Raw genomic sequence first — 13422 nt, forward strand, 5'->3', positions numbered from 1 at the left:
TTCCCATTATCCTTTTTATTTTTTATTATTTATTTATTATTATTATTATTATTTTTAACACTGTCGACTGATTGGATGGCAAATAAAGATTATGGTGGGCCTTTTGAATATTTGTATGGGTATGATACAATTTCTTTATTGTGGTATACTTGAGCCTTGGATCCGCCTATTTTTGGGAAACGGATTGGCTACTCCCCTGCCCGCACCCAATGACTGGTGGTCGGTGCTTTGTGGGCCACACCCACCATGACGGATTTATTTCATCCATGCCGTAGATCATTTTAGGGTACGAGACCAAAAATAATGTATATTCCAATCTCAAGTGGACCACATTACAGGAGATAATGTTGAATGAACGTTGTCCATTAAAAGCTTTTTGGAGCCCATAAAAGTTTTGGATCAAACTAATATTTGTTTTTTCCCTTCTAGGTGTGTAAGACTTAATCAATGGATTGGATGTTAAATAAAAAGTACAGTGGGCCTTTGGAGGATTTTAATGGTAGATATCCAATCACTGTTGTTTTCCTGTGGTGTGGTCCAGATTTATATCCCTCTCATTTTTTGTATCAAGCCCTGAAATGATCTGTCAAAATGGATGAACGGCATGGATGAAACACACATCATGGTGGGGGTCCACTGAACACCAACCGTCAGCCACCGGGCTAGTGGCAGTGGGAGTAGCCAATCCGTTTCCCTATTTTTGAGCGCATCCCCAAAAATAATGTCAAAATCGATGGGAGTGGATAAAACCCCCGCGTCACCGATTGGATAGGCGGATTGTTACTACCCCACCATTGGAGACGGACGGTCCTATCTGTGAGACCCACTGTGATGTATATATTTTATCCACACCGCGCGTCCATCTATTTTGATACATCATTTCAAGACATTAATATAATAACTAGGCAGATCAAAGGCTCAAGTGTACCACACCACATGAAGCTGTAGGAATTGAACTTCTACCGTGAAAACTTACTGGTGCCCACCGTGATGTTTATTTGCCATCCGACTTGCTCATAATATCACCTAGACATGAATGGAAGGAAAACATAAATATCAGCTCAAAACTTATGTAGGCCCAAGAAGTTTTTAGTGGTAGGCTTTCAATCCCATTGCTAACTTTGGTGTTGTCTACCTAAGCCTTCAACCTTCATATTTGTTGGGCTCAACCAAAAATGATATTTCAAAATGGATGGACGGTAGGGATAAAATATATACATCTCACGGTGGGCTCCACAGAGCCCCTAGCAGGACCGTCCGTCTCTAGCTAGGTAATATTGGTGGTAGTACGGAATCGGTGCCTTCTGGACAGCGACCTGATTGAAAAAGGATAAAGAAAAGAAAAAGAAAATAATACGGTAAACTGGGACCCACCAAAATCATATGATCATTTTATTACAAGTAGACTTCCTTGTACGTTAGATGAAGAACATGTGTATGGTGAGGCAGTGCATCAGCTTTCTCAATAGATTTGCATGTCTATTCCCGTTGGATGAAGACCGTGAGCGACCTGAAAAGCAAGTATAGCTATCACTCAATATCCAATCATCTGATCATTTTATTGTAAGTAGACTCCTCAAGTCATCAAGGGCTCAGAATCCACTCCATGTTTGTCTCCTCGCTTTGGCTTTCCTTCATTCACAAACACTGTTATGGAGCTCCCACGTAAGACCCTATTGGCATTTTGGTCATTTCTCCTTCTCTCTTTATGGAGCTCCCACGTAAGACCCTATTGGCATTTTGGTCATTTCTCCTTCTCTCTTCCACTCACGTTCCATGCTTCTTCGCATCAGCCGCTCACTTCTCCAACGAAACCGATCACCTTGCTTTGCTTCACTTTAAAGATCTGATAACCGACGGTCCTCTCCATTCCTTGAGCTCATGGAACCATACTCTCCACATCTGTCGCTGGCAAGGAGTCATTTGCGATGGTCGGCGCCATCCTCAAAGGGTCACTGCCTTGATCCTCACAAACAAGAACTTGGTAGGCCCCATTTCTCCCTTCATAGGGAACCTCACCTTCCTCAAGAGAATCGATCTCGCAAACAACAGCTTCAGCGGACCGATTCCTGAACAGATGGGCCAGTTGTTCCGCTTGCGGTTTCTCCGTCTACACAATAACACACTCACGGAAAAATTCCAACAAATCTGACTCACTGTTCGAAACTCGAAGTCCTTTATCTTTCCCGGAATCGGTTGTCAGGGAGGATTCCAACTGAGATTGGCTCTCTATCGAAACTCGCTGAATTGGTTCTTGGTCAGAACAATCTTACAGGAAGCATCCCACTTGCACTTGGAAACCTTTCCTCTCTCTCTTTCGTTTATCTCTCAACAAACAGTCTGGATGGCAGCATACCAGATGACCTTGGTCGGTTGGCAAGCTTAGAGAGGTTTGGCATTAGTGAAAATGAACTGTCAGGTAGGATTCCACCCCAGCTATACAATCTCTCCTCTATTTACATTTTGGACGTGGGATATAACAGATTGCATGGAAACCTTCCTCCTAACTTAGGCCTCACTCTTCCTAATCTCCAAAAGCTTTACGCTGGAGGAAACCAATTCACAGGACCCATACCAATTTCATTATCCAATGCTTCAGGACTCGTAACTATTGACCTTGGTAGCAATAGCTTTAGCGGATCTGTACCTACGAATTTTGGAAGCCTCAAGGGTCTGTCCGAGTTAGGTTTGTGGGGTAATAAACTTGGAATTGGAAAATCTCATGACTTGATTTTTCTCGATTCTTTGACCAATTGCAGTAGCTTACGAGTGCTGCAGGTAACCAGTAATCATCTCAGCGGTGTGTTGCCTGACTCCATATCTAATATTTCGACCCAACTGACTTGGCTATCTTTGGGAGATAACAAGATATTCGGAAGCATCCCATCTGGGATTCAGAATCTTGTCGACTTAACAGTACTGAATATGGGGAATAACTTTTTAACAGGTACTATTCCCATTGGTATTGGGAGGCTTAACAATGCAAGAAAGCTTTACTTTGAAGGAAATGAATTATCAGAGCAAATTCCGTCTTCCTTAGGCAACATCTCCCAATTGTTGGTACTCAGTTTATATGAAAACAATCTATCGGGGAGCATACCTTCAACTATTGGTAATTGCAAAAACCTGCAATTCGTATACCTCCGCGGTAATAAGTTCAGCAGTGGCTTACCCAGACAACTTTTCATCTTTCCATCTTTGATTGAACTTTACATTGGAAATAACTCTTTTACTGGTAGTTTGCCAGTCGAAGTTGGTTACTTGAAAACTCTCTCGATATTGAATGTTTCAAATAACAAATTGTCGGGAGAAATTCCAAGCTCACTAGGCAATTGTCTCAGCCTAGAGCATCTCTTGTTGGATGGAAACTTCTTTCAAGAATCAATTCCACCAACATTTAGTACTCTAAGAGGCCTTCGATCCCTGGATCTTTCATGCAACAACCTTTCCGGGGAGATTCCAAAATATCTGGAGAAGCTTGCTCTAGAGTCTCTAAATCTTTCCTTCAATAATTTCAAGGGTGAAGTACCAAAACAAGGGGTCTTTGGAAATGCCAGTCAAGTTTCAGTGCTCGGAAATAATAAGCTTTGTGGGGGTAATACAGAATTAAATTTGCCTCAATGCTCTAGCCAAGCTTCCAAGAAACGGAGAAAGTCTCTTGCATCAAAAGTAAAAATCTCAGTTGTTGTTGTCCTGTGCCTTATGTTAGTATCATCTATCTTTGCCACTCTTTATTGGGTAAGAAAGTCAAGAAGGAAACCTGTTGATGTGCCTTCTGCGGAGGATCCTTTTGTGACCATGTCTTATGCGGAACTCTTTAAAGCAACAGATGGCTTCTCTTCTGCCAATTTGGTCGGCACCGGAAGTTTTGGCGCTGTATATAAAGGGGCTCTAGATCGTGATGGAACTATGGTAGCAGTGAAAGTCTTCAATCTTCAACAACAAGGAGCTCTGAGGAGCTTCATGGCTGAATGCGAAGCCTTGAAAAACATTAGGCATCGGAATCTTGTTAAGATCTTAACTTGCTGTGTAAGCATTGATTTCAAGGGCAATGATTTCAAAGCTCTAGTTTACGAGTACATGCCCAATGAAAGTCTAGACAAGTGGTTGCACAGAGACGGCGATGACCAGCTTGGAAGGAACTTGAAGTTTACTCAAATGCTAAAACATAGCTATTGATGTGGCTTCTGCACTAGATTATTTGCATAATCATTGCCAAACGCCAATCATTCATCGAGATTTAAAGCCAAGCAATATACTTCTTGATGATGACATGATTGCTCGTGTGGGTGATTTCGGGCTAGCCAAGTTCTTACCTGAGGTTGCTCAAACTAGCTCGGTTGGAATCAAGGGATCTGTTGGATACATCGCTCCAGGTAACAATTTTCTCTATTACCTTATTTAATTCCTTGTATATAAATACATAAATATGGACAAAAACACACATCCACCTAGTCTGGCTATTCGCTTCGCAGGAGAGTACTGGAGGTGCGAACCAAGTAGGGTGGGCTGGGGTAGGCCCACTGTGATATGCATCTGAAATCCATTCTAACTAATAGATGTATTAGCCCATGTTAGGCCCCAGGTCAAAAAATCAGACTCGTTCTGATTTAGGTGAGCCATTCCAAGGGAAATAATTGGGGAGAGGGATGCCCACCATTGTTAATTTCTATATGGCCCACTGTGAAATCCACTCCGATCATTAGATATATCATCCCGAGTAAGATTGGGGGCCAAAAATCAGGCTGACCTATGATTCAAGTGGGCCACATCAAACTAAAAGTTAGGAGAGAGGACAACCCTTAATTTTTACTGGGTCCACTACCATGAGAATATGAAATCAACTCCAACCATTAGCTTGCACACTAAAATAAGGCCCAAGGTTCAAAAATGGTGAGCCATAGGAATTGAAACAGTTTGGAAGGTGAGTGTTTTCCCGTATATTATTTCCAATTGTATGGTCTACCTGAATCATGGAAGGGGATTTTTTTGGGCCCTGTTGTGAAATAAGGTGACAAACCTTGTGATCCGGGTGGATTTCAAATAAGCATCCAATCCATGCAATAGATTGGTCCCATCACAAGGATTGCCTCATGAAAATCAACCATCAAATAATTGAGCAAGTCTATTTATCAATGGATGCTCATTGTTATATATATATATGTGTGTGTGTGTGTGTGTGTGTGTGTGGCCTAACCTATTGGATTGGTTGGATGCGGCATTCACTTAAGAGGTTGTAGGTTATTCATTGGTTAGAACGTAACTTGTGGTCCAACCAATTGGACGTGAAACATTCTCTTTGTACACACACACACCCAAAAGGTGAGAGCACACCCCTAGTAATTGTACAGACAAAAAGGTTTTCTAACCCCTACATATCTTTACACTTATCTACTTGGGTGTGTGGGACAAGGTAATCTCAGCATGAAGACAATCTTGCGCAAAAGTAAAGCTCATCCACTCGTATGGGCATTTTTAAGAGGATTACCAAATATACTAATTCAAAGCATACATGTGGTTGGAGCATCTCACGCTCACGCTCACTTCTCTGGGTTCTCATGTGGATGGATTCTCTTGGTGATGCATGTACTAGAAAAGTACACATGCTATCATGGTATGCACCATAAAATCATAGCCATCCATGAGTTGGGACTATTTCAAATATATGCATTGGGATAAGATTATGCTTCCGAGTTGAATAGGTAGATCTGTGTACGTTGATCAACCACATGTACCTTGAACATGAAATAGTAGTTATGTTTTTCTAAGCTTCCAAATTTTCCTATAGGTGTTGCTGATTAATGGAACTTTTTACCATATTGGCATGGTATTTTTATAATGGGTCCCACTTGTTGAATGGCTTAGGTTTTTATAGGCTCCCGCATATGACTAATGCCTATTCATTATTTAGGTTCTAGCCTGATCATTCTTGTGATCAAGTAGGCCACCTCTTGTACATTGAATGTGGAACACTGGTAAATCTTACCTGAACCTAATTTTATCTGGTTTCGGATCATGAAAGAATGACCTCAGATTTAAAGGATATACCAACAAGATCTAGATAGACAAAGTTGTACTCACTTGCACCCCACATGAATCACACCATAGGAAGATATAAAGAATTATTTTCTTATAATGTCTTTAGTTGAGATATGTGTTACACAAAAATCATAACAATAAGTCTTTTGTTCAGTTGATAATTGACATGTTGAGTTCTTTCACTTTAGTAATAGAGTCTTGATCAATTTTGAACATCTCTGTAAGCACGTACAAGTTCATAGCACACCAATTGATGTTAGAAATTTAGATCCTTAGAATAGAAAAATGCTAATTACTTGTTTAAATAGAATATTCCCCCTCTCTCTAAATTTAACCTTTGATATTATTTGTATCCAAATGGTCACTTACATTCTAATATGAGATGTATAAATTACAGAATATGCGATGGGCAGTAAAGCATCTACAGAAGGAGATGTTTACAGCTATGGAATCCTTCTATTGGAGATGATGACTGGAAAGGGGCCAACTGATGGTATATTTATGGACAATATAAGCCTTCATCATTTCGCTAAGTCGGCTTTGCCTGAACGTGTAATGGAGATTGTTGAGCCACAACTGCTTATAAAAGACACTGAAGTTACTCAGGGCAATGGAAATCATATCAATACAAGAAATAGAATGCTTGATTTTAATGGTCAGAATCGGTGTGTTGTGCTCTTTAGAGTCTCCAAGAGAACGAATGTGCATGAAAGATGTAGCTTTAGAAATGCATGCAATTAAGAACCAGTATCTCGGGGTCAGGATTCATGGAGACATACAAGTTAGATCACAAATGTTAGATGGAGGTTTGTCTTACCTCAGTCATTACTAAGTTATTATCAGTAGTTATATTGAAAAATATTTTTAAACAAAGTTACTTTGTTGAATACGTTTCTAAACAATCTTTGGATATATTTAGTCTTGGGTTAAGAGTGTACTTGTATTCATATTGGATATATCAGAAAATGTGTTTCTTTTTCTTTATTTTATATTATGCTAGACAATGAATTTAATACAAAAAAGACATTATCATATTATAATAAGAAGAATATTGGGTTAGTACGATGTTTAATTGTTAATATATTTTATGCAAAAGTTTTAAAATTGATGTTTCAATAGTAAAGAATTAGTTTAGATGTTGGACTTCCAACTTATTATTAGTCAATGAGTGCTTTCATGCTAGCATGCTGTCCTCACTTACTCGGCCTTTTCTTGCTCTCCTTTAGCATTTATGTGATTAAGGTGCGATTTTACGTAGATGAGATAATGCATATAACTTAAAGTCACCACTAGTCAAATGAGGGTTACAATCTAAGGTCCGCTAGATATCGTAGAATAACGCTTATAGGTTAGGAAATCATAGGACTCCATATTGGAGTTCCGACACTTATCTCACACCACAGTAATCTAATCCCAACCACAATAAATCCAGATCAACCTTAAGTATTAGAAATTTGGATCTAATACCATAGTTAATTTATACACTTTGTGGAAGAATGTTCAACAAAGATAAAACAATCAAATAAACAATAACCAATAAAATAATCACACAAAGCATAAGATAATTAATGTAAGAAATCCTTGTGGGAAATAACTATGGCACAAAATGATAGAAATCCACTATAATTAAAAGCATTAGACTTTAGACCACTCATCTTCTTCAATTACAGCAGAAACCCAATCTCCCCTTACAATGCGCACCTAGAAAAACTTTAGCCCCTTGAAAAAATCCCTTTTCATGCCCTTACAAGTGTAGAAACTTCACTCACCCCACAAAACCCTTGCCCTTAGAGAGAAAGTACTCGTATAATCTAAGCCCTAATCGAAAATAGACTTAAATACCAGGATTTGTACTAGTCTGTGTTACCTGTCAATCGGATCGAATGGGACTTTCTATCAAATCAAAATAAACCAACTCACATATTTTGGTCGAAATGAAATTGTGTAAATTATCATAGTGAGAAAACTAAGAAACCTTCCATAATTCGGTTAAACCAAAAAGACACCGGTCGAACTAAGATAAGGCTTCTCTACACTAGCAGATCGGTAGAATCCAAGGCATCCCATATAATAATCTCTACATTGACTTGCATTATGATAAGTCACCTTAAATTTCTCCCTTACAACCTCCATCTTGAGCATAGACTTTTCCCAACATTCTCCACCTAGAATGCATATCCATTTACACCCTTGTGCAATGATGCACAATCTTAATAATGGATGGAGAGATTGATCAAGCACAAGAAATGCTTGAACTCCCTCTGGTCATCGGCTTAATTAATATATCAGTGGCATCCTTGTCCATGTGGATCTTTCGAAATAGAATCTATTTAGAAGTAATGAGTTATTGTATCTTATGGAACATCACGTTGATGCACTTGGTTCTCGCGTAATACACCTAATTCATCGCTAGATGGATAGAACTCTAACTATCACAATGTAAACGAATCACCTCTTGCTTCAACCTTAGTTCTCCTATCAGACCTTTCAACCATAGTGCCTCCTTTGATGTCTCTGTCGCAACTATATGTTATGCATCGGTTGTAGAGAATTCTATTATAGACTATAACATAGGTCTCCAACATTCCGGTCGGCCTGCTAATGTGAAAATATATCCCGTAGCGAAAATCCTGCTATCTAGATCACTTGTATAATCTGAATCCACATAGTCTACAACTCCACCTGAAGTTCCATATCCTCCAAACATGATTCTAGTGTCGATTGTGCACTTAAGATGCCTTAGAATCTACTTAACCACATTCCAATGCTCATTTCGTACATTCGCCATATATCTACTGACCGCATTAACTGTTCGTCAGATATTTGGCCTCGTGCAAACCATTACATACATGAGACTCCCCACTATACTTGTATATGATACCCGTGACATATTTGAAATCTCCTTTTCTATACTTGGACATAACCTTGTTGATAACTCAAAGTGGCATGCTAGAGGCGTGCTAATTATCTTAGCAACTTCCTATTAGTGCACTTATTAGTCAATCACATGTGTCTGTGTGTCGGTAAGTCGGTTGAGCCCTTGGAAACTAAAGATCGAAGACACAAGAGGACATGAAATATCAAGGAGTGAACAACAGGTAAATCATGAGGTACCTTGGTGATCCTAACCTTAGACCCAAATAGACTCAAAACAACCTTAAACTCTAGATGATCTATTCCTTAACAGGTATCTTTATTTGATCATACATTGGCCTTAGGATCCTTGTTTAGACATGCTTAGATAGGCTATAGAGATTCAAAGCTATTGTAAATTGTATATCCCAAAGATAACAGAACTTTGGATGATTTCGATTGATCCTCGATCAATCGATCGATCGATCGAGCGAATCCTCAAACGATTAATCGATAATGGCCAAAACAATTAATCTAGCAACATTTCTAGCCAAAGTGAAACTAAGTTCGACCGATCGACACATCGATCGATCGATCGAAGGTGTCATTCTATGCTTGTTTATAGTCATTAGAACTCAACTTCTTTATAAAGGGCATTTCGATCTTGGGATTTTTGATGATTTTTTTATGCCATTAGAGCTTAGGTAATTCCCCACTCTTAAATCCACTTTAAGCCTCTAAATCTAGAGATTCAAGTCATTTTCCTTTAGATTTACTACTCTAATGAGGATTTTAACCTCCATTATGAGGATGCACTTGATCTCCACCATTTTCTAGTGAATAGACACAATTTCATAGGAAAATCCTTAGTCTATTAACCTTTAGCCTATCTAGGTGACTCTTCATTAGATAACAACTATCTATTTAGTTGTAGGAGATTCCTCTTTCTCCCATTTCCTTGGTCATCTCATTAAAGCATCAAATATAAGGTGATTGATTGTAGGAGCTGAAGCATCCACATCAACGATCATGAGAACAAATGAGAAGTTAATTCAAGAACAAGAGAGCATTGAAGAAGTATCTCAACAAGGTGTAACAATGGGGCTCAATCTTGAAATTGCAGTTTTACCGCTACAAGAGAAGCTTTAAGATATGGCTAATGTCCTAGAGGGGGGTGAATAGGACTTTTCAAATTTTAACTAAATAATCAACATGCACTTACTTCTAAACACTTATGTAAAGTAATATAAACAGGAAGAAGTGCAAAAACAAAGTCTACTTAGTGAAAGCATCATTTAGGCATTCTGTCAAACATGTTTGCTACAGTAAATAAATCAAGTATATTGTTCAACAAAACATAACAGATAGAAATTTATATCATTCAACGTATTACATAAAATGTAAAGTGGTTTGGCTACGTGCCTACTCTCGGTTAACGCACTCTCTTCTAGAGTGTGTCGGATTTCACTATTCAGATAGAGTTCGTTCGAAACTAGGTTAAGCCAATTTAGTTTGTGATGTAGCTGAGTTTAGTGAAGCAGAGTGTGTTTATGTCGACTCAGGTGTGGATATTTGGACTCCTAGTGGAGCATATCTTTTATGCTTTGTAAGCCAAGCGAGTGTATCTGCATCCCAAAGTGAGGTTTCCCCCCTTTAAGCTTATCACTTGAGTTCATTAATCTTTGTTGGGGCATAAAAATATTCTATCTATTTCTCTCTAGGAATCTCATTGGCAGGCGCCTCGCCTTAGTGAGGAAATTCCATTATGTGGATCAACTCCCCAGATTACCCCCTCTATTGCACAAAGTTAGCACCCCAGCCTATCATTTACATTTATGCACTCTCTCTCTCCTCGAACCATGGGCTATACGCTGGAATGGGTTGTGCACTGGAAAGGGTTGTGCGCTGGAATGGGTTGTGCACTGGAAAGGGTTGTGCACCAGAATGGGTTATGCGCTGTAAAGGGTTGCTGGAAAGGGTTGTGCGTTGGAAAGGGTTGTGCATTGGGATGGGTTGTGTGCCCCTGCTGCAGATGTGTTGTGCACTCCCCGTTGTGCGCAAATAGCCTTCACACGTGCGAGACGCCTATAAATACCCCTCTCCCATCCTCATTTAGAGAGGAAAAAAGTTGGAGAAGCTTAAGGAGTTCTCGGAGCAAGAGAAAAGCAGAGCCACGGAAAATCTGCACAGCTCAAGTCACCCCGAGAATGTCGTTGTGCGGGTGCACAATCGAAGTTATCTATGACACAACTCTAGTTGCCCTGAGAATGTCGTTGTGCGGGTGCACAATCGAAGTTATCTATGGCACAACTCAAGTTGCCCCGATAATGTCGTTGTGCGGGTGCACAATTGAAGTTATCTATGGCACAACTCAAGTTGCCTCGAGAATGTCGTTGTGCGGGTGCACAATTGAAGTTATTTATGGCACAACTCAAGTTGCCCCGAGAATGTCATTGTGTAAGTGCACAATCGAAGTTATCTATGGCACAACTCCAGTTGCCCCGAGAATGTCATTGCGCGGGTGCACAATCGAAGTTATCTATGGCACAACTCGAGTTGCCCCGAGAATGTCGTTGTGCGGGTGCACAATCGAAGTTATATATGACCTGAGAATGTCGTTGTGTGGGTGCACAATCGAAGTTATCTATGGAACAACTCAAGTTGCCTTGAGAGTATCGTTCGAGTGCACAACCGAAGTTATCTAGGGCACAACTCAAGTTTCCCCCAGAGTATCGTTGTGCGGTGCACAATCGAAGTCTCGCACAACAGAAGTTTTCGTGTTTAGAGAGCTCCCGAAGAAGGAAAAGTCCATCTGTGCAACTGGTTCAATCGCACAACCATTTCTTTTGAAGGAATATTAAGAGCAAGGAGAGAAGAATTCAGAATGAAGTGGAGAATTCGAAGGAGAGAGTGAAAAGACGACCAATGTCTATCACACAACCAAACCAAGGGCCTCAAGTCTTCACAACTCTTCTGTCTTTGTGATGAACATCTAATACGCCGAAATGCTGCCAAAAATTTCCATTGAATTGTTTCTTCTTTCATTCATTGTGTTGATTCATTGTACTTTGTTTTCAGAATTAAGGGAAATACAAGGATGTAAACAAACTCAAAATTAATGAAATATATGATGATGATAGCTCTCTCATTCTTTCTTAGTTATTATTGAATGATAATCCCCCTAATCAAATGCCTTCATTTCTTGTCGAAACAATCGTATTATAGATGATATTTTAATTACTTATATTTAGAACCTATTGAGTTACCTGGTTAATCTATTTATCTTAATACACGAATATGCTAATCTTTTATGCAATTGACTCTTAAATTGAATAATTGACATGCCTCTTTAATTTTATTAAGAATAAGTGATTTGATTGTCACATGCTATCTCAAGTAAAAAATAGGTTAATTAATTATATGTTTGCCACTTCTGATTACTTGATGATATTTCGGAGGTCCTTGAACTAGTGGACATTTTTTTCTAATGGATTAAATGAAAATTTTTATGGACTTACCATCTTAGGGATCATTTAGGCCTATGTGGCTGTTGGGGATAATCCAATTTTATTACATCCTTAGACGGACTATTTGCCTTATGTGGTTTTGATGTAATATTTGCCATTTTGCGTCTTGATGGTTTATTCTATGCGGAGTTATAATTTCTAAGTGACGTCGGAGTTCACGTGTTAATTTCCTATTCACCTTAAAGAGTTCACTTTTATTGTTATTTTTAAGTGAAGTTGAAGTTCACTTGTTGATTTTCTAGTCACCTTGCAGAGTTTTATATGATTGTCGAGTGAAGTGGAAGTTCACTTGTTGATTTTCTAGTCATCTTGTGGAGTTTACATATAATGTGATTTTCGAGTGAAGTAGAAGGTCACATGTTGATTATCTTATTATTTTGATATGTCCATTTATATTGTGGTTCATTTTACATTTTTTTAATAGAGTAATTATGTTGGTTGGATGTATTCTTTGTGTATATGATCATGAGTTAGAATTTCATTGTTTAATATATCTTTTTTTATGTCTTGTGAACTATTCTGAATTATGATGTTCGGTGTATAATCTTAGAGGGTATTCCTCACTGCAATAGCCATTGACGCTATCAAAACATATCAGTTGATGCAGGTTATAGCGAACCGACGATGTTCACCTAGTTGCTAAAAGGGATCAAGTAGTTGAGGAGCTATACGAGATCCCATTGGAGCATATTGAGCTTCATCATTAGTTGATAAATTTCTATTTTAAATTAGGGTACTTTTGGTACTTGGGTTGTTTAAGTTTTGTATGGGCATTACATTTGGATTTTTATTATCAATGAAAAACTTTTACTCAATGCACAGTTTACTCCGCTAGTAATTGTTACTAACAATGAATATTGAGAAGATTGTTTAAATTTATACTTTAAATTTTACGGTTAACACTCAGAATTTTAGAAAACAAGTATTATATGTGGGTTTTGAAAACTGGGGTGTTACAAGATGGCATTAGATCAGAGTTTAGATAAATCTAGCCTTGGGGAAA

The 13422-nt window shown here is 38.7% G+C and overlaps 1 protein-coding gene across 1 annotated transcript; it reads left to right on the forward strand.

Moving 5' to 3' along the window:
- The first annotated feature begins 1715 nt into the window (after positions 1-1715).
- On the forward strand, positions 1716-13186 carry LOC131254750 (probable LRR receptor-like serine/threonine-protein kinase At3g47570). The gene is made up of 3 exons (XM_058255470.1): positions 1716-4376; positions 6437-6845; positions 13018-13186. Exon 1 carries the CDS (start codon positions 2926-2928, stop codon positions 4177-4179), a length of 1254 nt encoding a protein of 417 aa, XP_058111453.1. The 5' UTR covers positions 1716-2925; the 3' UTR covers positions 4180-4376; positions 6437-6845; positions 13018-13186.
- The last annotated feature ends 236 nt before the right edge of the window (positions 13187-13422 follow it).

The sequence above is a fragment of the Magnolia sinica genome, chromosome 9 (assembly GCF_029962835.1).
Source record: "Magnolia sinica isolate HGM2019 chromosome 9, MsV1, whole genome shotgun sequence".
Taxonomy (NCBI): Eukaryota; Viridiplantae; Streptophyta; class Magnoliopsida; order Magnoliales; family Magnoliaceae; genus Magnolia; species Magnolia sinica.

Bases quoted from the DNA above. Each gene is read 5' to 3' on its own strand.
- LOC131254750 (XM_058255470.1), top strand. From the start codon at position 2,926: ATGGGGAATAACTTTTTAACAGGTACTATTCCCATTGGTATTGGGAGG.